Source organism: Lethenteron reissneri, unplaced genomic scaffold (genome assembly GCF_015708825.2).
Source record: "Lethenteron reissneri isolate LAM-NWPU_2019-01 unplaced genomic scaffold, ASM1570882v1 scaffold_1149, whole genome shotgun sequence".
NCBI classification, from domain to species: domain Eukaryota; kingdom Metazoa; phylum Chordata; class Hyperoartia; order Petromyzontiformes; family Petromyzontidae; genus Lethenteron; species Lethenteron reissneri.
This window is the reverse complement of record NW_026890837.1, coordinates 1-25,696: the sequence shown is the minus strand read 5'-3', so window position 1 is coordinate 25,696 and position 25,696 is coordinate 1. Positions and strand designations below refer to the sequence as shown.

The window sequence follows — 25,696 nt, the reverse complement described above, 5'->3', positions numbered from 1 at the left end:
GGATTCAAGAATCCATCCCCATATCCGTCAACCCATACGGCTTACCCGTATTCTTGTACAGGGAAATACAAAAATTCAGGTCCACACGGCGTTCCTCTTTCTCCCTCGTGATGGGACTTTGTCGGATGAACGTTGACGAGGTCCGAATTGGCCTGTAATAAAGTCGGCACCGATAAGGGATTGACAGGAGCGCATCCCTGGATTGAGAATCCCCGGCGACGTCGCGGCCACGAAGTCCTCGCCGCTTGGCGTCGCCACGCAGCCTCCTCCGCCGCCTCCACACCCTGGCGGCTCGGCCCACGCCACGCGGTGCACTCGGCGTGTTCCGGTCGCATCAGAGGCACCAGGGTTTGGAGCGGGTGGGGCGGTGACAGCAGAAGCAAGTGTCGGCGAGGGACGTTGACAGTCGCGATCTGAAGCTTTCGTGACTGCAGGGATCCACACTCTTTGGTTCTTGCGGTAAAGTCACGTGCAGCAGCCCCTTTTGCCCACGTCAGCAATTGTCTCTTGCTGCTGTTGTCCCACCTGATGACGGACGCTTGTGTTGCGCCCGAAACGTCGAGATTTATTGTATTTTCTACCTACGTGACTTTACCGAAAGAACCAAAGAGTATGGACATTGACAGTTCAATGAAGCGCAGGTGATCACAGCACAGATGCAGAATCGCCCTGAGAACAGACATCTCCACGCACACTTGTGAGTTCAGACGAAATGTTCAACAGCAGTGTGGCTTGGGCACCGAAACCTCCCGCTGAGCCTCCCGCACTCTGCACCGTGCCGGCGGAGTGCCTTCGTTTTGGCTCCACGAGCCCCGAGAGAAGCCCGCAGGAGTGAACCACATGAACCCACAGGAGTGAACCACATGAACCCACAGGAGTGAACCGCATGAACCCATAGGAGTGAACCACATGAACCCGCAGGAGTGAACCGCATGAACCCACAGGAGTGAACCACATGAACCCACAGGAGTGAACCACATGAACCCACAGGAGTGAACCGCATGAACCCACAGGAGTGAACCGCATGAACCCACAGGAGTGAACCGCATGAACCCGGAGGAGTGAACCACATGAACCCGCAGGAGTGAACCACATGAACCCGCAGGAGTGAACCACATGAACCCGCAGGAGTGAACCGCATGAACCCACAGGAGTGAACCGCATGAACCCACAGGAGTGAACCACATGAACCCGCAGGAGTGAACCGCATGAACCCACAGGAGTGAACCGCATGAACCCACAGGAGTGAACCGCATGAACCCACAAGAGTGAACCGCATGAACCCGCAGGAGTGAACCACATGAACCCGCAGGAGTGAACCACATGAACCCGCAGGAGTGAACCGCATGAACCCGCAGGAGTGAACCACATGAACCCGCAGGAGTGAACTGCATGAACCCACAGGAGTGAACCGCATGAACCCACAGGAGTGAACCGCATGAACCCACAGGAGTGAACTGCATGAACCCACAGGAGTGAACCGCATGAACCCACAGGAGTGAACCGCATGAACCCACAGGAGTGAACCACATGAACCCACAGGAGTGAACATGAACCCACAGGAGTGAACATGAACCCACAGGAGTGAACCGCATGAACCCACAGGAGTGAACCGGCAAGAAACCGCAAGAGGCTGCACCATCGAGGAGCACGATTTATTGAAGTCCGCGCCGTGGGGACGGAAACACGGGGACCGGTCAGTGTGGAGCGGCCACCGCCGGGACACCCTCGCGACGCCACAGCCGGGGAAACTAAACGCGGCAACCAACGGGGCGACGTACGCGGCGCGACGAGCGTCCGGTCCAAGACGCGGCCCGCGGCCCCCCCCTGCTCCCGCCTTGCAGGAAGGGGGGGGCTCCGCAGCCACGGCCGCTCGTGGTCCGCTCCGGCCCCGGCAAATCGACGTCGTCCGGACGACCTGCCGGCCCCGGCAAGCGCCCACGCCCGCCGCGGCCCGCTCGGTCCGGCCGCTTCTCTTCCATCGGCTCCGGCCCCCGTCACCGTCCCGACCGCAACGGCCTCCGTCCGCGCCCTCGATCCACCGGCCACCCCGTTCCGGACTCGCCGCCGCTCCTCCATCGGAGCGACGCTTGCTCCGCGCCGCTTCGCTCCACGGCCGCTCGACCGCACGCCAAGCACGGCCGCTCCGGCGCCGACGGCTCTCCACTCCGGCGTCCGGGCCGCTCCCAACCGGGGCTCGCCGGCTCGGCTGTTTCGCCGCCGCCCCGGAGGATGTGGTCGCTTCATTCGCCCTCTCGTTCCTCGCGGGTGCTCACACGCACACACGGGGGCGAGGGGGGTGCCTTGGCAGCCCCCGAATCCTTTCATCGACGTCGGTCTCCGGCCCCCCCGCCCCGCCCTGGTCCGCCACCTCCACCGCACGACGTGGAGTTGCGTGCGGCACTTCCGAGACATTTTGCATCGGGGTGGAAAAGAATCCCCCGAAGGCTTTCGCCCCGCCGCGGTCGCTCGGGCGTCGTCGTCGCCGGCGGAGGAGGTGCAGGTGGCGACGGCGATGCACGAGCGTCGCCACCGCCGCTTCTCCCCCCCCCTTCTCCGCCACGTGGCGGTGACGACATCCGTGGAGCGAGACGCCGCGCGGTGGGTGGGGGGGGGGGTCGGGCGTCAGTCCGAGTCGCTGGAGTCGGACGTGGGGTCACCCCGCGTCACCTTGCTGCGGTGCAGCATGGCGCGCTCGTACGCCACCTGCACCGACTTGCGGATGTTGGATTTGCGTCCCTCCAGCATCTTGGCCTTGTCGATGGCCTGCTCCACGCCCAGGGCCACCAGCTTGGAGCGGGGCAGCCACTGCCTGCGCGCACGCAGTGGGGGGGTGGCACACGAGGGCAGCGTCGCGGCCGACGGCGCACGGAGGGGACGATGAGAAAGGTGGCCCCGTGTCGCGTACGCACGGCAGCATGACCGCCACCATCACTACCACCATCATCATTACCACCATCATTACCACCATCACCACCACCACCACATCATCATTACCACCATGATCAACCACCACCATCACCACCACCACATCATCATTACCACCATGATCAACTACCACTATCATCACCACCACCATCATTACCACCATCATTACCACCACTGTCATTACCACCATCACCATCATTACCATCATCCTCACCACCACCATCATTACCATCACCAACCACCACCATCATCATTACCATCATCATCATCACCACCACCACCATCATCATTACCACCATCATCATTACCTCCACTACCATCACCATCATCACTACCAGCATCTCCACCAACTCCACCAACATCACGACCACCATCAGCATCACCAACAGCATCTCCACCACCAGCAGCAGGGAAAAATATTCCCCTCTATACCCATACAGATTGTTGGGGCGAGGGCTGTTAGCGAGCAGCACATATGAAGGCTGACAGGGCACATGAGGGGGTGGGGGCCAGCACCACGCCCTGCCACCTTTGTCTCCCCAGTGGCGATGTTTACACACCACACCAGGTAGTCATGTGAGGCCGAGTCGACCTCGGGGAGGCCCAGGACCGGTTCAGATAACCGTCACCAGCGCACTAACCGCTACACCACCGCTCCCCACACACTCGCACATGACAGGGCATGACGCGGCAAGATGACACGGTGCAGAAGGCACTGACCGCACAGGAAGGGAACACCGTGGTAGCACACACACACACATTTGAAGTGCAAGCTCAAGACTGCCCGCAGACGGCGCGCTCGTGCGGCAGGATTCACGCCGGCGACTTAAGACGAGACGCCCTGAGAATGCTCCCAACTCGAGGTTCCGCATTCGTCCTTTTGTTATTGTCCCGTCTCCCCCACGGTGCGAGCTGTAAAGCTCCGTCTGCGTTTGGACATCAATAAAGCGGAGTAAATTACGAAAAAAAAAGTGGAATAGACAAAGAGGTGAATGGGTTTGTTGAGGTTGGTGAAAAAGACGATGGGAGGGAATTCCAAATGAGAGCAGTGTGAGGGAAAACAGCAGAAAGGGAATAGAAGTGACCTGCAGTGTGGTGAGTGCATGGGTGAGTGCCTTGGTGAGTGGGTGAGTGGGTGGGTGAATACCTTAGTGGGTGAATCTGTGAGTGGGTGGATGGGTGAGTGCCTTGCCGGGTGGGTGGATCAGTGGGTGGGTGGGTGACTTGGTGGGTGGGTGAGTGGGTGGCTGAGTGGATGGGTGAGTGGGTGGGTGAGTGCCTTGGTGAGTGGGTGAGTGGGTGGGTGAGTGCCTTGGTGAGTGGGTGGGCGAATACCTTAGTGGGTGAATCTGCGAGTGGGTGGATGGGTGAGTGCCTTGCCGGGTGGGTGGATCAATAGGTGGGTGGGTGACTTGGTGGGTGGGTGAGTGGGTGGCTGAGTGGATGGGTGAGTGAGTGGGTGAGTGCCTTGGTGAGTGGGTGGGTGGGTGAATACCTTAGTGGGTGAATCTGTGAGTGGGTGGATGGGTGAGTGCCTTGATGGGTGGGTGGATCAGTGGGTGGGTGGGTGGGTGAGCGACTTTGTGGGTGGGTGAGTGGGTGGGTGAGTAACTTGGTGGGTGGGTGAGTGGGTGGGTGGGCGAGTGATTTGGCGGGTGTGGAAGTGGATAAGCGAGTGGGTGAGTGTGATGATGAGTGCGCACGGTGTGGTGGATGACACAAAATAGCGAGCGTCTGGTGGAGCCCTAAGCTTGGGTGGAAGAATCAATGGGGAAGTTCACAGGAACCGTGACCACGGTAGTAGCGATAGAGGAGCGCTGAGGAGGAGGCGGCTGCCCACCGATGAGTGAGCGAGTGAGTCGGTGAGTGTGGGATCATCAATCAGCTCGTCTGCTTCACTCTGTCGTGTGCGGCAGTGAGGATGGAACTGGGTGCTGCACCCCAGATTTGGCAGCAGCAGCAGCAGCAAGACTCCAACTGAACCTCTTGGCGGGACCCCGGGGTCCCATGAGCCCCCGGCTCTCGCATCAACTGCATTGCGACGTCATTCTATGTCTGTTGAAGGCGAACGAGACGGCGATCTATTCCTCTCGACGAGCTCGACACGACGCGCTAATCAAAGTTTCAAAGTTTTGTTTCTTCTGCGCATTTGTCCTCGCTACTGCGCTTGGACGACACGACAGAATGACAACAGAATGATCCGCGCCAGGCGAGTCGCGGCGTTTTTGTGCGCGGTTTTTGACTTCTGTTTATTTGGGACCCCGGGGTCCTGCCACAAGGTTCAATTGAGGCAGAATGTGTGCTCTGTAGCGCCATTCCACAGTAAGACACGGAGCCTGCTGCTGTACCACGCAGATTGACGGTTCGACCGCGAATAAGAACAACGTCGTCGTCGTCATCGCGAGGTTTGACGGCAGGCGGCGTGGAATTGCCTCGGTCTCACGCCAGGGAACAACCGGGGCGGGAGACTCAACAGGGGTGACGTTCAACTGCCCCGTCGCCCCCCGGCCTGGGGTGGTCTCCCCGTGGCTCCTCGTGCATACCAGGTGTGTGTGTACCAGGTGTGTGTGTACCAGGTGTGTGTGTACCAGGTGTGTGTGTACCAGGTGTGTGTGTACCAGGTGTGTGTGTACCAGGTGTGTGTGTACCAGGTGTGTGTGTCATGTGTGTGTGTACCAGGTGTGTGTGCCATGTGTGTGTGTACCAGGTGTGGTGCCAGGTGTTGTGTGTGCCAGGTGTGTGTGTACCAGGTGCGCTTGTTGTCAAAGAAGAGGACAAGGAAGAGGGGCTCCGTGGCCTCCATGATGCGCGTCTCGCCCAGCTTGAGCACGTCGAGCGGCGGCACGGGGATGGGCACGCCGTTGTGCAGGAAGCCTTCGCGCGGCATCTTGGGGTCGATGATCTACGATGCACGCACACACAGACGCACGCACGGACACACAGACGCACGCACAGACACACACGCACGGACACACAGACGCACGCACAGACACACACACACACAGACACACGCACGCATGCACGAACACACAGACATACGCACGGACACACAGACGCACGAACGCCATCACCCCCCACGTGAGGGAGGTCGCTCCAAACAAACGCGGGAAGCCAACGGCAACGAATTACGGCCGGGGGCGCAGCGTCGCGACAACATCGTGACGCGTTGCGATGCGGGCTCAAGCGTCGTAAACGGCGGTCACAGCTGGCAAACACCGCAGAATGCCGAGTCGTTTAAAATTCGGACAGAGTAAACCCCGCGACAAACGTCCGCCCAAACGCAAACCCATTCACCGAATAAAAAAATCTTGACGGCAAACGTCGCGACAACGACGGTTTCCGGAACGCAGTCAAATGAAATGGAGATGTCAGCAGGAGAAAAGGGATCAACAAAAAAACGATTAACGAGGAACGAATGGAACAAAACGAGTGAGTCGAACAGACCCCCCCCCCCCCGCCACCGGTAAAGCCTTGAAGAGGCTGTTAGGGTAAGCGCTCTTCACGAGCACCGACGAAGACCGGCACAGCATGCACACGCACACGCGCGCACAAGCGCACAAGTACACACGCACACAAGTGGACGCGTACACACAGACACACACATATGCGCGCACGCGGGCCCACGCGGTGCCCCCCCCCACCCGCTCACCAGGGCCGGGTACGAGGGATAGCCACGGCACTTGGCCCACACGAGGTCAAGCGCCTCCAGGGGGGTGTCGTCGTCGTCGTCGTCGTCGTAGTCCCAGCTGGCGCACGGCAGCCCCTTGCCACCTGCGGGGACGGCACGGCAGGAGCCATGCTCGGCACCGCGACACTCAGCGGCGCGTCGTGCGGTGGTGTCGTGCGGTGGCGTCGTGCGACATCGTGTGGCGTGGTGCGGCGTGTTGCGACGCGGTGTGGTGCGGTGTGTTGTGGTGCGGCGCAGGAGTCCCCCCCCCTCCAACCCACTGTTAAGGAGGTAAGGTAAAGGCGCAGCCCTTTTCTCGCTCGCACCATTGCCGGTGGAAGATTCCTCCACCGGAGGGAACTCCAGAGGGCGCTTTCCCGCCCTTCCACGCTGACCGGGCAGACACTTTAGGAGAGGTGGGTTCACCCAACCGTGCCCTGGAGCCCAGCATTGTTATTAGTGCTACAATTATTTGTTGTTGTTACACTTGTTTACCCAGCAAAGCCTCAGGAGGCAATGATTGCTCAACGTTTTCTAAACGTGATACCAGGCACGTGCGTACCAGAAGTTCAACACACTCAATCTGTGGGTGATTTTTCAAATTTGAGCCACGACACTGACCGGCACACCTTGACCTCATCCTCTCCTTCTCCCTCTCCTCCTCCCCCCTCTCTACTCCTCCTCCTGCCCCTCTCCTCCTCCACCTCCTCTTCCCCCTCCTCCTCTCTCCTCCTCCTGCCCCTATGCGCCGCGCGTACCAGAGTCGCCGCCGCCGCCGGCGCCCCCGGCGGTCTCGTTGTCGGAGCCCGAGGTCTCGTCGCTGCTGTCCTCGGTGAAGTTCACCCGAGAGAAGCTGGCCTTGCCTCGGCTCTGCTTGTCTGGGGACGCACTGCAGAAACGCAGAGACAGAGACGCCAACAAGTGGGCGGGCGAGCGGGCGTCACGTTGCTGGGCGCCATGCGGCAAGAGGCTTGAGACGGCGCCAGCGACACCGGTAACCCAAGAGCTGTGGTGCCACGGGGAGAGAGAAGCCCGGGCCACAGGTCAACAACCGCCGTTCAAGTCCCCCGCACGGCGGCACTCCGTTTTATCGACCACCAAACCCGAGAGTTGAACTCGCCACCTTGCGATGGGGCGAGCCGCTCACTCGACTGCGACGCCACCTGGCCGGATGAATGGTCGTCAAACCATTGCCAGATGAAGGCCTCCCCCAACGCCACGTTGCTTAGGCGAGTTGATTTGACCGTATTTCGTCACGTGGGTTGGTAAAAGTGGCAGGGGGGCCAGGAGTGACCGTTTCGGACGTTACCCCCGGCAAGGATTCGAACTCGGGCCAGCCGGCTTCGCGGTGCAGCGCGCTAACCACTCCGCCGCCACTCCGCGACGGTCGCGCGCGCCGCACGTGCCTCGTGTTGTCGGTGGCGGCGCTGCTGGAGGAGCTGGTGGTGGACTCCGAGTCGGAGCTGCTCTGCTTGTGCCGGTAGACCAGGAAGCTTTGCGTGTTGGCGTCCTGGGCAATGCACTCGAAGCCCTCGTCTGCGCCTAGACGCATGGACGGCACGGGCGTGGAGGAGTGCAAAGGAGTACGGCTCTGTTGTGAACGCAGCGTCGCCAGTGGTGATGGAGGTGAAGAGAGCGGTGCATGTGTGTGTGTGACGGAGGTGGGTGTGTGCGTGTGTAACGACGGTACGCGCGTGATGCCGGCGCGCGTGTGACGACAGCGTGCGTGTGCGTGCGTGACGACGGTGTGTGTGCGGGTGTGATTGTGGCTGGCGAGGGCGGTACCGGCGTGCGAGAGTCGGCATGACGACCCGTCGCTGTCGCTCTCCGAGCTGGAGCTGCTGCGAGGGCGCTTCCGAGGGCCCGGTGCGGAGCCCGGGGGCGCGGAGGCCGCGGCCGCGGCGCCGGCGGGGACGCACCCCGGCCCTCCCGAGCCGCCCACGGACGAGGTGGACGACGAGGACGAGGCCTGGCCCGGCCCGGGGCCCGCCGGCGGCCCCGCCGCTCCGCCGGACTCACGGTGCTTGGGGGGACGTCCAGGCCTGCGCCACGGGGTCAAGCGGGAATCAACGCGGCGTCGTCGACGGCTCACCGGTGAACATTCGTACGGTCGAGGCATTGCGTGCGCGTGCACTTTACGCAAATTACATCGGCGATAGCGTGGCTAAATCTACTCGTTTGAATCAGTCGGGCGGCATTGTCTTTTCATCGGCTGCGTAACGCTGTGTGGAAGCTACCTGGTATGTCGCTCTGCATGAAGCTTCGGGTCTTCTCGGCCAGTCATGCCCTCCCTTCTCTACGCTTGTGAAAGGTGGACCCCTTTAATGGAACATCTGCACCGGTTATAAACCTTCACGCTGGCTTGCCTACGATCCATCCTGGGTTTAACCAGACCGGATTGTGTGAGGCGCTCACAAATTCTTGAAAGATCCGGACACATTCCCATCAGTGAGCTCCTCTGGCAGGCAAGGCTGCGTTGGCTGGGTCATGTAGCCCGCATGCCCAGCCATAGCATGCCCAAGCAGCTTGTTTGTCCGCATGGAGGGGGCTAAACGGCCACAATATGGGCTGGAGAAGAGATGGTCTGATGCAGTACGGGGGGATGTGGAGCTGAGTCGACTTCCCGATGACTGGCGGTGTCAAGATCGGCCTCAGTGGAGGAAGCTCGTGAAGGACGCTACTGGGCAGTTGGAGGCAGTCGCCCTCCAATAACAACGGAGGGTGGAGGAGCGACACTCACAACAACGAGCGGAGCGCCGGGTGGCTAAAGCACAGCAAGTTGGCACAGTAGGGGGCACAGGTGGTGCATCAGCCAGTCATCTCAGTCAGTCGACCCGTGGAACCTGAGTCTGCCCCGTGACCTCCTGCCAGCAGACATTCGACACTTCACGTGGCCTCAAGGTGCACATGGCCTGGCACAAGCGTCGTGGTGACGTCACCTCCACTTAGTGGCGAATGGCGGTTGTTGTTGTTGTTGTGTGTGCATGGGGAGCGGTAGTGTAGCGGTTAGCGCGCTGCGCTAAGATACCAGTGACCCGGGTTCGATTCCCGCTGAAGGCAAACACCAGTGACGATTATCTGAGCCAGTCCTGGGCCTCCCCTAGGTCGACTCAGCCTCAAATTAGTACCTGGTGCGATGTGTGAACATTGTCACTTGGGAGACAAAGGCGGTCGGGCGTGGTGTTGGCTACCCACCCCCTCGTGTGCCGTGCCGGCCTTCATAGGTGCTCGCTAACAGCACTTTCCCCTACAGTCTATTAAGGCTACACGTGTGTGTGTGTGTGCGCGCGCTTGCGCTCAAAGACCCACTCCCACCCCCCATAGCCTAAACAGACTCTTGGGGCTTGTGCTGTGGCCAGATCCAAGGCTGGCCGCCTTCGGGCAAATTCTAAATGTTGTGGTTTCCTCTCCAACTCACCGGTGTGCTGAACGAGTAACGAATTGCCACGCTTTGTGTACGTGACAAACCCATTACAAATTGGCCGTGTCAGGTGGCGGTGGATTTAATGACACATTTATATTTAGGCGATTTAACCCAAAACAAACCTCTATGATGGATAACACTGGTCACGAAAGCCCCGCCGGCTCTGTGTTAAACAGACTCAGAGTCCCTAATGGACCGAGGAAGGGAGATTCCACACGGTGGGGTCTTTTCGTCTCTGCCGCTCGCGACCATCTGACCGGCGCTGCTGCTGCTGCTGCTGGTGCTGCAGGGGGAAGGGCTTGCTCTTCTTGCTGAAGAGCACGAAGGTTCGGCGTCCCACGTCGGACGCGCGGCCTCCGCCACCTCCGCCTCCTCCTCCGCCGCCGGCGCCGCCGCCGCAGCCGCCGCCTCCGCAGCCGCCGCCTCCCGGCGACGGCGGCCCCCCCCCGAGGGACGCCGGCCCCAGCAGGGAGCCCCCCCCGTCGTCGTCCCCTAGCAGCAGCCCCCGCGAGGCTCCGCCCACGCGCTCGCCCCCGTCGCCTGCGGGAGGGGGGGGGGGACGCAACGACGACGGCCGCCACCGCCGTTAAGTTACGACGACGACGTCACTGCGCCGCTTGCGCCAGGCTAGGTGCGCTTCCAGGGGACCCGGAGGCACACACGGGGGCACGTGGAGACACGCGCAGACACGCGCAGGCCGCGTGCGCACGCACGTGCAGGGGCATAACCATTCCTGAGCGCGCAAAGACACAGGCATGTACAGATGCACAAACGCTGAACACACACACATCTACCGGTGCACACAGGTGAACAAATATACAATAAGTAATATTTAAAAATACTTTTTTAAAAACACGCTTTATTGAAATGGCCCCGAGGCTTGCCATAACGTAGGGGAAAGTGGTGATTCACAGCCATCGTCAGTTGAGCATGGACAATTAGACCCAAGGCAAAGCATCTATATATATAAAATCGTGCATGTCTGTCTGTGTGTGTGGATTTCGGACCATACGCACTTTCATTGGACGGCGGTTGCCCGTGGCAACGGCTAGCGACGCCTTCGCCGCTTTCATTGGACCTGGCAACGGCTAGCGACGCCTTCGCCAAGGGCTGCAGTTTCATTGGACGGCAGTTGCCCCTGCCAACGGCTAGCCACGCCTTCGCCACTTTCATAGGCTCCGTAAATAATTAAATAATAGCCATTACACAGTATTGTTGGAGCGCTGAGGGGGGGGGGGGGGGAAGGCACGCCACCCGTACCCTGCCTTTGCCGGCTGGACAATTTTGGCGAGGCCGCAGGCTCTGCACGCTACTAGGCCTCGACACCCACCACGCCACTCTGAGGTAAATTCATCAAAGTTTTTCGTACTATTCACTCCACCCCCACCACAATGTGTGCAATTTATATTACTTTTAAACCGAACGCGCCAACAATCGATTACTTAAATGTTCACTGTACAAATAGTCATTAAGCTGGGTCAGCGTACTGCCAGTCTATCATGTAGACTGTAGCCTGCTTATTAAACTCGGTGAGCGTACTGCCACTCTATCATGTACACTCTAGCCTGCTTATGAAGCTGAGTGCGTGTACTGCCAGTCTATAATGTGGACTGTAGCCTGGTTATTATAATCGATTCTTTATATGTTCTTTGTACAAATAGTCATTAAGCTGGTTGAGCGACCCCAGTTCCATTCCAACTCACGCCCACCACCGCTGACGATTATTTGAAACGGACCTGGGCCTCCCCTAGGTCGACTCAGCCTCAAACGCGTAACTGCTGTCGTGTGTGAACATCGTCACTGGGGAGACAAAGGCGGCCGGCCATCGTGGATCCAAGTCCCGGGCGAAGCCGGGTCATGTGTATGTGTGTATGTGTTTATGTGTATGTCTGTGTGTCTCTATGTATGTGTGTATGTATGTGTGTGTGTATGTGTTTGTGTGTATGTATGTCGGTTTTTTTGTATGTCTTTATGTGTGTGTCTGCGTGTCTGTATGTATGTGTGTATGTACATGTGTGCATGTGTTTGTGTGCATGTATGTGTGTGTGTATGTATGTGTGTGTATGTGTTTCTGTGTATGTATGCGTGTGTACGTATGTGTGTTATGTGTGTGTCCGTGTGTCTGCATGTATGTGTGTGTGTATTGTGTATGTGTTTGTGTGTATGTATGTGTGTGTTTGTGTGTATGTGTTTGTCTCTGTGTATGTATGTGTGTATGTATGTGTGTGTATGTGTTTGTGTGTATGTCTGTGTGTGTATGTATGTGGGTTTTTTTATGTGTTTATGTCTATGTCTGTGTGTCTGTATGTATGTGTGTATGTACGTGTGTGTATGTGTTTGTGTGTATGTATGTGTGTGTATGTATGTGTGTATGTATGTGTGTGTATGTATGTGTGTTATGTGTGTCTCTGTGTGTCTGCATGTATGTCTGTGTGTATTGTGTATGTGTTTGTGTGTATGTATGTGTGTGTTTGTGTGTATGTGTATGTCTGTGTGTATGTATGTGTGTGTATGTGTGTGTATGTGTTTGTGTGTATGTGTGTGTATGTATGTGTGTGTATGTGTTTGTATGTGTTTGTGTGTTTACGCTCGCATTACACAAATGTCTTGCAGGTCTAAGGCGTTCCTCGCGCAGCATTGCCGCTTTATTATTGCAGTCGTTTACTGCCGTGCGCACACCCTGAAAGTCGTGTGTGTCTGCAGCAAGCGCGTGTATGTGTACCTATGGACGCGCGCGCGTGTGTTGTGTAGGGGGAACGGTAGTGTAGTGCTTAGCGTGCTGTCTGTGTCTGTGTGTGTGTGTCTGTGTGTGTGTCTGTGTGTGTGTCTGTGTGTGGTGTGTGGGGAGCGGTAGTGTAGTGCTTAGCGTGCTGTCTGTGTGTCTGTGTGTGTGTGTGTCTGTCTGTGTCTGTCTGTGTGTGTCTGCGTGTGTCTGTGTGTGTGTCTGTGTGTGTGTCTGTGCGTGTGTGGTGTGTGAGGAGCGGTGGGTGTAGTGCTTAACGCTACGCTGCGCTACCAACCCGGCGAACCGAGTTCGATTCCCGCTCACGGCCACCACCGGTGACGATTATTTGAACCTCCCCTAGGTCGACTCAGCCTCAAACGAGTAACTGGTGTGGCGTATTAACATCGGCACTGGGGAGACAAAGGCGGCCGGGCGTGGTGGATCCAAGTCCCGGGCGAAGCCGGGTCATGTGTATGTGTGTATATGTTTGTGTATGTCTGTGTGTCTGTATGCATGTGTGTATGTATGTGTGTGTATGTGTTTGTGTGTATGTGTGTGTGTATGTATGTGGGTTTTTTTTTATGTGTTTATGTGTATGTCTGCGTGTCTGTATGTATGTGTGTATGTACGTCTGTGGATGTGTTTATGTGTATGTATGTGTGTGTATGTATGTGTGTTATGTGTCTGTCTGTGTGTCTGCATGTATGTGTGTGTGTATTGTCTATGTTTTTGTGTGTATGTATGTGTGTGTTTGTGTGTATGTGTATGTCTGTGTGTATGTATGTGTGTGTATGTGTGTGTATGTGTTTGTGTGTATGTGTGTGTATGTATGTGTGTGTATGTGTTTGTATGTGTTTGTGTGTTTACGCTCGGATTACACAAATGTGTTGCAGGTCTAAGGCGTTCCTCGCGCAGCATTGCCGCTTTCTTTTTTCAGTCGTTTACTGCCGTACGCACCCTGACAGTCGTGTGTGTCTGCAGCAAGCGCGTGTATGTGTACCTATGGACGCGCGCGCGTGTGTTGTGTAGGGGGAACGGTAGTGTAGTGCTTAGCGTGCTGTCTGTGTCTGTGTGTGTGTGTCTGTGTGTGTGTGTCTGTGTGTGTGTGTCTGTGTGTGTGTCTGTGTGTGTGTCTGTGTGTGTGCGTGTGTGGTGTGTGGGGAGCGGTAGTGTAGTGGTTAGCGTGCTGTCTGTGTGTCTGTGTGTGTGTGTCTGTCTGTGTGTGTCTGCGTGTGTCTGTGTGTGTGTCTGTGTGTGTGTCTGTGCGTGTGTGGTGTGTGAGGAGCGGTGGGTGTAGTGGTTAACGCTACGCTGCGCTACAAACCCGGCGAACCGAGTTCCATTCCCGCTCACGGCCACCACCGGTGACGATTATTTGAACCTCCCCTAGGTCGACTCAGCCTCAAACGAGTAACTGGTGTGGCGTATTAACATCGCCACTGGGGAGACAAAGGCGGCCGTGCGTGAGTGGTGAGGGAGGGAGAGTGGTGAGGGAGGGAGAGTGGTGAGGGAGGGACAGTGGTGAGGGAGGGACTCAGCCGCAAAACGAGTAACTGGTGTGGCGTATTAACATCGCCACTGGGGAGACAAAGGCGGCCGGCCGTGGTGGATACAAGTCCCGGGCGAAGCCGGGTAGTACAGCTAGTAACATATAAAAAAGATGGTTTAAAATTTTTATGACATAAGTATACCAAGTTTGCAGTCGACACGACATTGGGAAGTGGGTTAAAATTGAGTTACAAAGATTTGAGGATACGACAACAACAACAGAGTGAGTTAATAGAAAGCGTGTAAAAAGACAAAGATCCCCCGCCTTAACAGCACTATGCCCAGCCACCTTTCCCCAGTGGCGATGTTTACACACCGCACCAGGTACTCATTTGAGGCTGACTCGACCTAGGGGAGGCCCAGGAACGGGACCAGTTCAGATAATTATCACTGGTGTTGTCCGTGAGCATGAATCAAATCCTGGTCGCCAGGTTCGTAGTGCAGCTCGCTAACTGTTACACGCGTATACACATGTACATGCACGCGCAAGCACACACATGCTTTCGGGGACCACTCACCAACGAGTCGCACACACGCAAAACCAACACGCGCAAACATGCTAGGAGAAAGACGAGCGCACCTACGTCCTCCCGGGTGTGACGGGGCTCGGTGCGGTGCGCTGTGGTGCGATGCGCTGCGCTGCGGGAGCCACTCACCCACGGAGGCTGCAGCTGCTGTCCTCCCGGGTGTGACGGGGCTTGGTGCTGTGGTGCGGTGCGGGAGCCACTCACCCACGGAGGCTGCAGCTGCTGCTGCCGCGGACCCGGCGTCGCCGTCAGCGAGCCGCCTCTTGCCGCCGTGGCGTCCGGCGCGACCCCGACCCCTCCCGCGACCCCCACCCCCGGCGCGACCCCGTTCCCCCCCGTGACCCCGCTCCCCGCCGTGACCCCGCAGCCCCTGGCCCCGAGGCCCCGGCGCCGCTGCTCGACCCTTGCCCCCGCTGCCTGCACAAGACCAGCGCGAGTCAAGCGGCGTGGGGAGCGGCGGACTCGCTCGCGGCGGATTCGCGGCAGACTCGCGCGCGGTGTCCCGAAAAGAGGCGCGCGTGGGGATGCGCACGCCGACAACGCGGACGGCGCTCCGCACGCTGCGCCCACGCACCCACCTCTCTCCGGCCCCTCCACGCCGACGCCGCCGCCGCCCTCGTCTTCGGAGGACGAAGACGACGGCGAAGAGGTGGACGACGAGGAGGAGGATGAGGAGGAGGAAGAGGAGGAGGCCGAGCGGGCCGAGCCCCGGCGAGTCCCCCCCGGGAGGGTCGTGGGGGGAGGGGCGCCGCCCCCGCACCGGGGAACCCGCGGCCCTCCGCCCGTCCCGGGCGCCGCTTCGACGCGGCGCCGCCGGCGGCGCCGTGGCGCTCGCTCTGCGGCGGGCCCCCCCGGTGGAGGGAGCGGTCACCGCGGCCGGCCTTGCTCCCCCGCCTCGACGCCACGAGGTCTGTGCCGGGATGGGGGTTGGGGGGTGGAGGGTGGGGGGAGAAACGCTGGTGAGATCAACCACAACGTCACCTCGCTGATGATTTCGTCGAGGAGCGTGCAAAATCATCATGCAGACTCCAGTGGTTATCCTCGCAGCAGCAGCTTTTGGCCAGCCTGAAATCGCGCGGCGCTTTCAGATGCGCTTCTGTGGCCGTCGGCAACACATCCGATGTTAGGAAGCCACTGGGAGCTATGATGCTCCCAGTGGCTTAAACGAAGTTCTTTAGAATTGCTGGTTGTTGTTGTTGTTGTGTTGAGTTTGTTGTCCTTCCCCCCCAGCTCCTCCGACTAGCACGGTTGGCTACGCACAGCACGAAACAAGTTCAACGTACACACGTACGTGAGAGCAGTGACGCTCGGTTCACCGGCTCCGAGAAACTCGCAGTTTCCCCGTCCCTTTGAGCCGCAGCAGCCCCGTGTACAATGCGTGTGTGCGTGCAATGTGTGGGGAGCGGTAGCGTAGCGGTTAGTGTGCTGTGCTACAAACGCGGCTACCCGAGTTCGATTCCCGCTCAGGGCCACCAACACTGGAGACGATTATCTGAACGGGTCCTGGACCTCAACGAATTCGGTGCTACTCGCTAACAGCACTCGCCCCGACAGTATGTTAAGGCTGTACGGGGAATCTTTGTCTTCGTGTGTGTGTGTAAGCACAATTTCTGAGTAGGTGCGCATGTTTCTGTGCATGTGTGTTTCTGTGCGCTTCTGCGCGCACGCGTTTCTGCGCGTGTGTGTCTGTGTGTCTGTGCGTGTGTGTCTGTGTGTCTGTGTGTCTGTGCGTGTGTGTCTGTGTGTCTGTGCGTGTGTGTCTGTGTGTCTGTGTGTGTGTCTGTGTGTGTGTGTGTTGTGTGTGTGTCTGTGTGTGTCTGTGTGTGTGTGTCTGTGTGTGTGTCTGTGTGTCTGTGTGTGTGTGTGTGTGTGTGTGTGTGTGTGTCTGTGTGTGTGTCTGTGTGTGTGTGTCTGTGTGTGTGTCTGTGCGTGTGTGTCTGTGCGTGTGTGTCTGTGCGTGTGTGTCTGTGCGTCTGTGTCTGTGCGTGTGTGTCTGTGCGTGTGTGTCTGTGCGTGTGTGTCTGTGCGTGTGTGTCTGTGCGTGTGTGTCTGTGCGTGTGTGTCTGTGCGTGTGTGTCTGTGCGTGTGTGTCTGTGCGTGTGTGTCTGTGGTGTGTCTGTGGTGTGTGTCTGTGCGTGTGTGTCTGTGCGTGTGTGTGTGTGTGTTGTCTGTGCGTGTGTGTCTGTGGGTGTGTCTGTGCGTGTGTGTCTGTGCGTGGGTGTCTGTGCGTGGGTGTCTGTGCGTGGGTGTCTGTGCGTGGGTGTCTGTGCGTGGGTGTCTGTGCGGTGTGTGTCTGTGCGGGTGTGTCTGTGCGTGGGTGTCTGTGCGTGGGTGTCTGTGCGTGGGTGTCTGTGCGTGGGTGTCTGTGCGTGGTGGTGGTCTGTGCGTGTGTGTCTGTGCGTGTGTGTCTGTGCGTGTGTGTCTGTGGCGTGTGTGTCTGTGCGTGTGTGTCTGTGTGTGTGTGTCTGTGCGTGTGTGTCGTGTGTGTGTCTGTGTGTGTGTCTGTGCTGTGTGTCTGTGCGTGTGTGTCTGTGCGTGTGTGTCTGTGCGTGTGTGGTCTGTGTGTGTGTGTCTGTGCGGTGTGGGTCTGTGCGTGTGGTGTCTGTGCGTGTGTGTCTGTGCGGGTGTGTCTGTGCGTGTGTGTCTGGTGTGTGTGTGTCTGTGTGTGTGTGTCTGTGCGTGTGTGTTTGTTGTGTGGTGTCTGTGTGTGTGTGTCCTGTTGCGTGTGTGTCTGTGTGTGTGTGTTCTGTGCGTGTGTGTCTGTGCGTGTGTGTCTGTGCGTGTGTGTCTGTGCCCCGTGTGCCCCCACCGTGGGCGGACGGAGCGGCTGGCGCCGTGGGGAGGTGCATTCCGCTCTCGTAGTTGAAGCCGATCCGCTCCGCTGCCGCTCGCGCTTGCCGCAAGATCACGGCGCCCTGGTCCCTGAGCCGCACGGCCCGCGCGGTAAAAAATCGTGTCCTGGGCACACAAAAAACAAAGATCCCCCGTGTAGCCTTAACAGACTGTTGGGGCAAGTGCTGCTAGCGAGTAGCACCTTTGAAGACCGGCACGGCACACGATGTTGACACCGCACCAGGTACTCATTTGAGGCCGAGGCATCCTATCGGGTCCCGGGTTGGTAGTGTGGCGCGCTGACCGCTACTCTCCACACACACACACCCCGCACCCACACAACAACAACCGCCATTCGCTACTAAGTGGCGGTGACGTCACCACGCCGCTTGTGCCTGGCTATGTGCACGTTGGGGCCACGTGAAGTGTCGAACGTCCGTTGGCAGGTGGTCACGGGGCAGACCCAGGTGCCACGGGTCGACTGTCTGAGATGAATACTGTGCCAACTTGCTGTGCTTTAGCCACCCGGCACTCCGCTTGTTGTTGTGAGCGTCGCTCCTCCACTCTCCGTTGTTGTTGGAGGGCGACTGCCTCCAACTGCCCAGTAGCGTCCTTCACGAGCCTCCTCCACAGTGACCGATCTTGACAACGCTGGTACCAGTCATCGGCAAGTCCACTCAGCTCCACATCCTCATGTACCACATCACTCCATCTGTTTTCTAGCCCCTGCCGCGCCCATTTAGCCTCCTCAATCCGGCCGAACAAAAGCTATTAAGGCATGCGGTGACTGGGCATGCGGGCTATATGACCCAGCCAACGCAACCTTGCCTGCCCGGGGGAGCTCACCGATGGGACTTTATCCAGATCTTTTAAGGATTTGTGAACTCCTTACACCCACACACACACACTCACACACACACCCCGGCACTCAACATTGACACCGGCGCTCTCTGCGGCAGTGACACCTCTGCGGGTCGCCGCCAGCTCTTTGGGGCCGCACGCACCTTGGCGTTGTACTGCATGCAGTTGTTGACGATGAGTTGGAAGTCGCCGGCGAAGGTGTCCATGCCGCGGTACTCGTGCGAGTCCACGCGCTGCCGCATCGTGGAGAAGTCCATGGGGGTTTTGATGTGATCCAGGTAGTCCGACACCTACGCAGGGCAGAGACAAAGGTCCTCAGCCCCCCCGTGTAGCCCGTTACAGACTGTCGGGGGCAAGTGCTGCTCGTGAGAATCCGTGAAGGCCGGCACAGCACACAAAAGGGGGGGGGGGGGTGGCCAGCACCACCCCCGGCCGCCTCAAGTCTCACCAATGCTTACACGCTACGCTGGGTAGACCTCGGGGAGGCCCAGGACTGTTTAAGATAACAGCCACCGATGTTAGCCATTACGCCGGAATCGAACTCAGGTCGTCGGATTCGCAGCGCAGTGCGCCAATCACTATACTACCTGTTCTATCCACTGCTGGATGAAGGCCTCAAACGAGTCGTTGCCATCATGCGGGGAACAGTGCTGCTGACCCAACATCTCACTCCAGTACATGAACTGACATCGTCGCTCCAACTTCACGGTGGTTGCTGTGCTAGGATGCGTTCTCCCCTGTCGGTCATCGTCCCGGATGGTACGCAAGTTGAACTTCATTCGCACCGTATGTAGCCTACGGGTCTCTGTGTGAGTCTATGGGTCTCTGTGTGGGTCTCTGTGTGAGTCTATTGGTCTCTGTGTGAGTCTACCGGTCTCCGTGTGAGTCTATGTATGTTAAACTTCTTTCGAATGTACATAGCCAACTGCGCTAATTGTAGGTGCGGAGCTAAATGGGGGGGGGGGGGGGGAGGACAACAAACTAAATTACAACACCAACAAACAGTTAAAGCACATCATAGCTCCCAGTGGCTTCAGAATATCGGAAGGAAGAGCGGCGTTCCAGACGGCCTCTACGCGGCGTGCCGCACAGCGCATCAGAAAGCGCCGCGCAACGCCGTGCTCCTGCCAAAGCCACAGTCGCTTCTCGTCGAGTCGATGCGACGACGGCGGCCCCCACCACTCCCCGCTCACCTCCTCGAGGCACACGGGCTCCGAGAAGATGCTGCCCGTGTCTCGCTCCTGCAGCAGCTCCAGAGTCCGGCGTAGGAAGATGACGAACGGGATCAGCCGCGCCTCCATCACGGCCTCTTGCGCTCGGATCTGCGCAGCGCGAAACACGCGGACGGGCGTCACGCCGGCATCACCGCACACGACCACGCGTCACCACAGGGGACACACACGACCACGCGTCACTATACGGACACACACACGACCACTCGTCACCGTACCTACACACTCACGACACGTGTCACCACAGGGGACACCACACACGACCACGGCGTCACCGCACGGACACACATTATCAAATCTTACGACACGTTACCCATTAATGATTACGTATTATTACCCATGAACACATATCAACACAGCAGACACGGTTGAACATTAAAAAAACACTACTGCGTGCTACCACACACAAAGGCAAAGATCTCCTGTGTAGTCTTAACCGACTTGTTGGGGAAAGTGCTGCCACAGCACCAAGCGGAGGGTGGGTAGCCAACCACCACGTACGGCCGCCTCTGTTCCTCCGCGGTAGCAATGCTGACACATTGCATCTTATACTCATGTGAGGCCGAGTCGACCGAGGGGAAGGTCCAGGACAGGTTCACAGAATCATGTAGTTTTCCATGAGCGGGAATACAACTCAAGGTCGTCAGATCCATTAACCATACACGGCCCGGAGCACGGGGATTGGCGGCTGAGTGTGCGGTGTCTACACAAGGCTCACGCGCAACTCGGCGCGTCGCCGTGCCGACGTGCGCTCGCGTCGCCGTGCGCTCGCGTCGCCGTGCCGACGTGCGCTCGCGTCGCCCGTGCCGACGTGCGCCTCGCGTCGCCGTGCCGACGGTCACCACCTGTTCGCGCTTGAGCTTCTCGCGCTTGCGGATGAGCTCGACGAGCAGGCGCGCCCGCTCCAGGTCGTGGCGCAGGCGCTGCCACGACCTTGAGCTGCCCTTCAGCGCGTGCCTCTTCTCTCCCAGGTGCTCGCGCTGGGGTCACGCCGGGCCGGGGGGCGACAGGGGGGGGGGGGAGGGGAGCGTGAGGAGGCCGAGCCGCTCCGTGAGATTTGGTGAGTCGCGGCCGGAGGTGTGTTTTGTCATTTTTCCTCGGGCGTCATCCCAATTGCGGTATCGGTGTCGCGTCGTCGCGAGAGACGCGGCAACATGCGTGACCACACGGGGACACACACCGTGCTAGAGCTGGCCTAATCAATGACGATATTCACACGCAGGTTTCTTTCTCCCGTGTCAGAAAACGGCCCGCGGAAACAGCTATCGCAGAGCTCCCTCCGACCCTCGTGGTTTGCAGATTACACGTTCGTCACATAACAGTCAAAACCTATATTGAATTCTCAAAGCCGGAATTTTTGCCAAATAAGTGCAGAAATGATTATTCTACGTGATGCTTTTGAGCGCAGTCGCTGGTGACCAGGCCGAGAACAGCGACTCACTGCACAAGAGAACCCGGTGGGGTTTCATCGCAACCCGGGTTTGAACCCATGACCTCAGCGGTCCCCGCACAACACCATGAATTCTGAGCCAACCCAGCAGCCCTTGCAGCCACAAGGCATCGACTCATTCATCAATTCAACAAAATAAAATGTTGAAGTATCCTGATAAGTAAATTGAGCTGTGCGACACGTGATAATTTTACAATTTCTACAACTTACGTGGAACTTTTATTTACGTTCTAATCCCCCCCAAAAAAACCTCTATTATGTTCCAATCCTAATCGGGCGAACGTGGGGTTGATACCAAGAAGATATGTTTTTATTTGTCAGGCTTGACGGACTCTACGGCAATCCATTGCTCTACCCGCGCAGAGAAATAAAACCAAGACGTGGCGGATGGCAGGTTCAGACCAAACTAAATCTCTACAAACAAAATAAAATAAAAACTACGGCAAAAAAAAATAAGTTACAATTTTCAAAGCGCAACGGATGACCGCGGATTGCGACAGTTCGCCAAAACGTCTGTGTTAGATGCTCAGCGAATGTTCACTGTGAATCTTGACGGGCAGCCGCCGTTACCTGCTCCATGGATCGCTGCGACTGCAGGTGGGACCTGCAGCCTCCGCAGAAGGGGCACCCGTTGCGGGACTGCCGCTTGAGCGTCCAGTAGCTGTGCATGCGCTGCATGAACTGGCTCTTGCGCTGCATGGACACGCGGCTAATGATCTTGCTCAGCCTGCGGGTCAGCGAGGTAGGGGGGAGGGCGGTAAACGAAGGCACGGCAACGCACGGCATCAGGGCACCGGCAAAACTGCCCCGCTGATAAGCGGGGTTTCTAAGTGCCATGCATCAGAGCTCCGGGTTCCAACTCACACCTCCATTTCTCCAGATTCCAACCCATACTAAAAGTTGGGCTAATCAATTACTGTCTTAAGACGCAAGATTTTGTTTTTGCATCCCAATTAATGAGGTATCATTTACTCTACCGATTACCAGCTCATTACTCAATGAATACAATAACTAAAACAAATGTATATATATGTTACTCTTTGGCTCTTTCGGTAAAGTCACGTAGGTAGAAAAATAATAGATCACGACATTTCGATCGCAACACAAGCAATCGTCATCAGATGGGACAACCACAGCAAGAAAAACTGATTCCTGCAGTCAAGAAAACCTTCAAATCAAGATTGTAGATATGCTGTTCTTCCTTGTGTTTCCCACGTGTGTGTCGCTGCCCGGGAGGTGATGGCGAGGGCTTGGGGGTGTAAATTGGCGGCGTCACGCTGGGCACGCCTCCTCTCGCCAGGGGGTGGGGCTTCTTACCTTCCAGAGGCCGGCATTTTTGGGGGCATCCGCCATTGTTTTTAAATCGGGCCTCAGAATGAGAATGGTTTATTTTATCTGAGTAAAACCCACCCCCTGAGCTATTCAGCTCCTTTTTCAATGGTGACTCGGCCAGCCCCGAACTATCGCGCAATAAGGATCGGCGATGAGAGCGGACTTCATCGATTGATCCATATGTACAGGGCCTAACCCACGCCTCCAGCCTCCAGGGCTTATCGCTGGCTCCTAAAATGCCCCCCCGCCCGCCTCCCCGCCAGCCCCCACCCCCGTCATCGCACATCTGTCCGAGACGGCCGTGTAACACCGCGCACCTGTGGGGAGGAATGCACGGCACGGACACGATGGGCACAGCGGCGCGCCGCTCCGCCAGGATCTTCCGCGCCTTCTTCATCTTCTGCTTCGACTTGGCCTTGGCTTTCTTGGCCGACCAGCCCGGGGTGCAGCCTCCAGCCGCGCCGCCCTCCCCGTCCTCGCCGTCACTCTCGCTGCCTGTCAGCAGCAGCGGCCTACGAGACGCGGGGAATGAACGGCGATGCAGAGGCATCCGTGAAGCGCGGCGGGAATGTGACGGGAGCGTGACGGGAGCGTGACGGGAGCAGGACAGGAGCATGACGGGAGCGTGACGGAATCGTGACGGGAGCGTGGTGGGAGCGTGACGGGAGCGTGGTGGGAGCTGACGGGAGCGTGATGGGAGCGTGACGGGAGCGTGATGGGAGCGTGACGGGAGCGTGATGGGAGCGTGGTGGGAGCGTGACGGGAGCGTGGTGGGAGCGTGGTGGGAGCTTGACGGGAGCGCGACGGGAGCGTGACGGGAGCGTGACGGGAGCGTGACGGGAGCGTGAAGGGAGCGTGACGGGAGCGTGATGGGAGCGTGGTGGGAGCTTGACGGGAGCGTGGTGGGAGCTTGACGGGAGCGCGACGGAATCGTGACGGGAGCGTGATGGGAGCGTGATGGGAGCGTGACGGGAGCGTGACGGGAGAGTGGTGGGAGCTTGACGGGAGCGCGACGGGAGCGTGACGGGAGCGTGGCGGGAGCGTGGCGGGAGCGTGACGGGAACGTGACGGGAGCGTGACGGGAGCGTGACGGGAGCATGACAGGAGCGTGACACCGCAACACGCCACACCGCAACACGCCACACCGCAACACGCCACACCGCAACACACCACACCGCAACACTTCACCCCGCAACACGCCACACCGCAACACGTCACACCGCAACACGTCACACCGCAACACGTCACACCGCAACACGCCACACCGCAACACGCCACACCGCAACACGCCACACCGCAACACGTCACACCGCAACACGTCACACCGCAACACGTCACACCGCAACACGTCACACCGCAACACGCCACACCGCAAACGTCACACCGCAACACGTCACACCGCAACACGTCACACCGCAACACGCCACACCGCAACACGCCACACCGCAACACGCCACACCGCAACACATCACACCGCAACACATCACACCGCAACACGTCACACCGCAACACGTCACACCGCAACACTCACACCGCACACCCACCGCAACACGCCACCACACCCCGCAACACGCCAGCAACACGCCACACCGCAACACACCACATCGCACACCACACCAACACACACATCGCAACACGTCACACTGCAACACACACACCACACGCCCGTCACACCAACACACCACATCGCAACACTCACACCGCAAACACACACCGCAACACACACCACACCGCAACACGCCACACCACAACACACCACACCGCAAAACGTCACACCACAACACACCACACACCAACACGTCACACCACAACACACTACACCGCAACCGTCACACCACAACACACCACACCGCACTATGCCACACACACCCACACGTCAGACCGCACTGTGCAACACGCCACATCGCACCACGCCAAACCTGCACCACACCGCAACACACCACACCACAACACACCACATCGCAACACGCCACACAGCAACACACCACACCACAACACACCACATCGCAACACGCCACACAGCAACACGCCACATCGCACCACGCCAAACCTGCACCACACCGCAACACACCACACACAACGCACCACACCGCAACACACCACACCACAACACACCACATCGCAACACGCCACACAGCAACACGCCACACTGCAACACCGCATCACGTCACACCACATCACGTCACATTGCACCACACACCGCACCACACCGGACTACACCACGCCGCAACGCACCACGCCGCAACGCCGCACCACACCAAGCCACACCGCTCCATGCCACACCGCACGATGCCACACCACGTAACGCCCCATCCCTCCATCACGGGCTGAGCTCTGCAACTGGTAGCCTACGGAGCTCGTCTAGACAGAGAAGGCTCTTGAGAGTGGGCCGCTGAGTGATACGGCTCAGATAAGGGCCTCAACTGCCTCACCTGTACACAGAACCCACGCAGGTGAGAGAGCCTCGGCTATGTCTCACCAGTACACGCAGTACACGCAGGACACGCAGGACACGAGCGAGACGCGCACAAGGACGAGGGGGACACGTACCGCCGCACACTGCCGGGCGGCGTGTGAATATCGCAGTAGGCCGTCTTGCGGACGCTGAAGGACGTCCCGTTGGCGCCCGTCTCGCGCACGGGCTCCATCTTCATGTAGAGTCCCGCCTGCTGGGCGCACGTCACGTGGAAGGCCGTGTAGCAGTTGGCCTTGTGGCACTGGATGCAGGCGCCCGAGCCGCGCTGCTTGCACACGTAGCAGGTGAGCTTCCAGCGCGCCGGCGGGATGTGCTCGATGCTGTCGATGGGCTCCAGGAAGACGGTGTTGGCGAAGCACACCTCGGGGATCCATAGTGCGCACACCACGTGCGCCCAGCGCCCATCGTCCGTCTGCTTGAAGGCGCCGCCCTTGTTGGGGCACAGCGCGCAGTCCACGGCCCGCGAGGGCGACTGCAGGCAGCGGCGGCACAGCCACTGGCCCTCGGGGATGTAGGGCACCCCGTAGCACTCCTGGTGCACCGCCAGGTTGCACATGTCGCAGAAGAGGATCACGTTGCTGTTCTGGCACTCGCCGTCGTTGCAGATGCAGCAGAGGGCGTCCTCGTCCGGCGGGGGCAGCGGCACCGACGCTGCGCCGGGGGCGGCGGCGGGGACGGCGGGCGGGCGGCGGAA

At 58.6% G+C, this 25,696-nt stretch overlaps 1 protein-coding gene across 1 annotated transcript; it reads right to left on the bottom strand.

Annotated features, from left to right (window-relative positions):
• Positions 1-2,625: 2,625 nt before the first annotated feature.
• Positions 2,626-25,653, bottom strand: LOC133361574 (peregrin-like; the record flags this gene model as incomplete). Its single annotated transcript, XM_061580503.1, is given in 18 exon segments — positions 2,626-2,812; positions 5,676-5,830; positions 6,578-6,699; positions 7,354-7,484; positions 8,002-8,137; positions 8,381-8,637; positions 10,277-10,559; positions 14,949-15,236; positions 15,398-15,547; positions 15,580-15,729; positions 17,629-17,755; positions 17,757-17,777; positions 18,656-18,802; positions 19,706-19,834; positions 20,590-20,724; positions 21,765-21,921; positions 22,844-23,038; positions 25,077-25,653. Coding segments are annotated over 18 exon segments (3,347 nt in total), but the record flags the coding sequence as incomplete, so codon positions are not given.
• Positions 25,654-25,696: the final 43 nt, after the last annotated feature.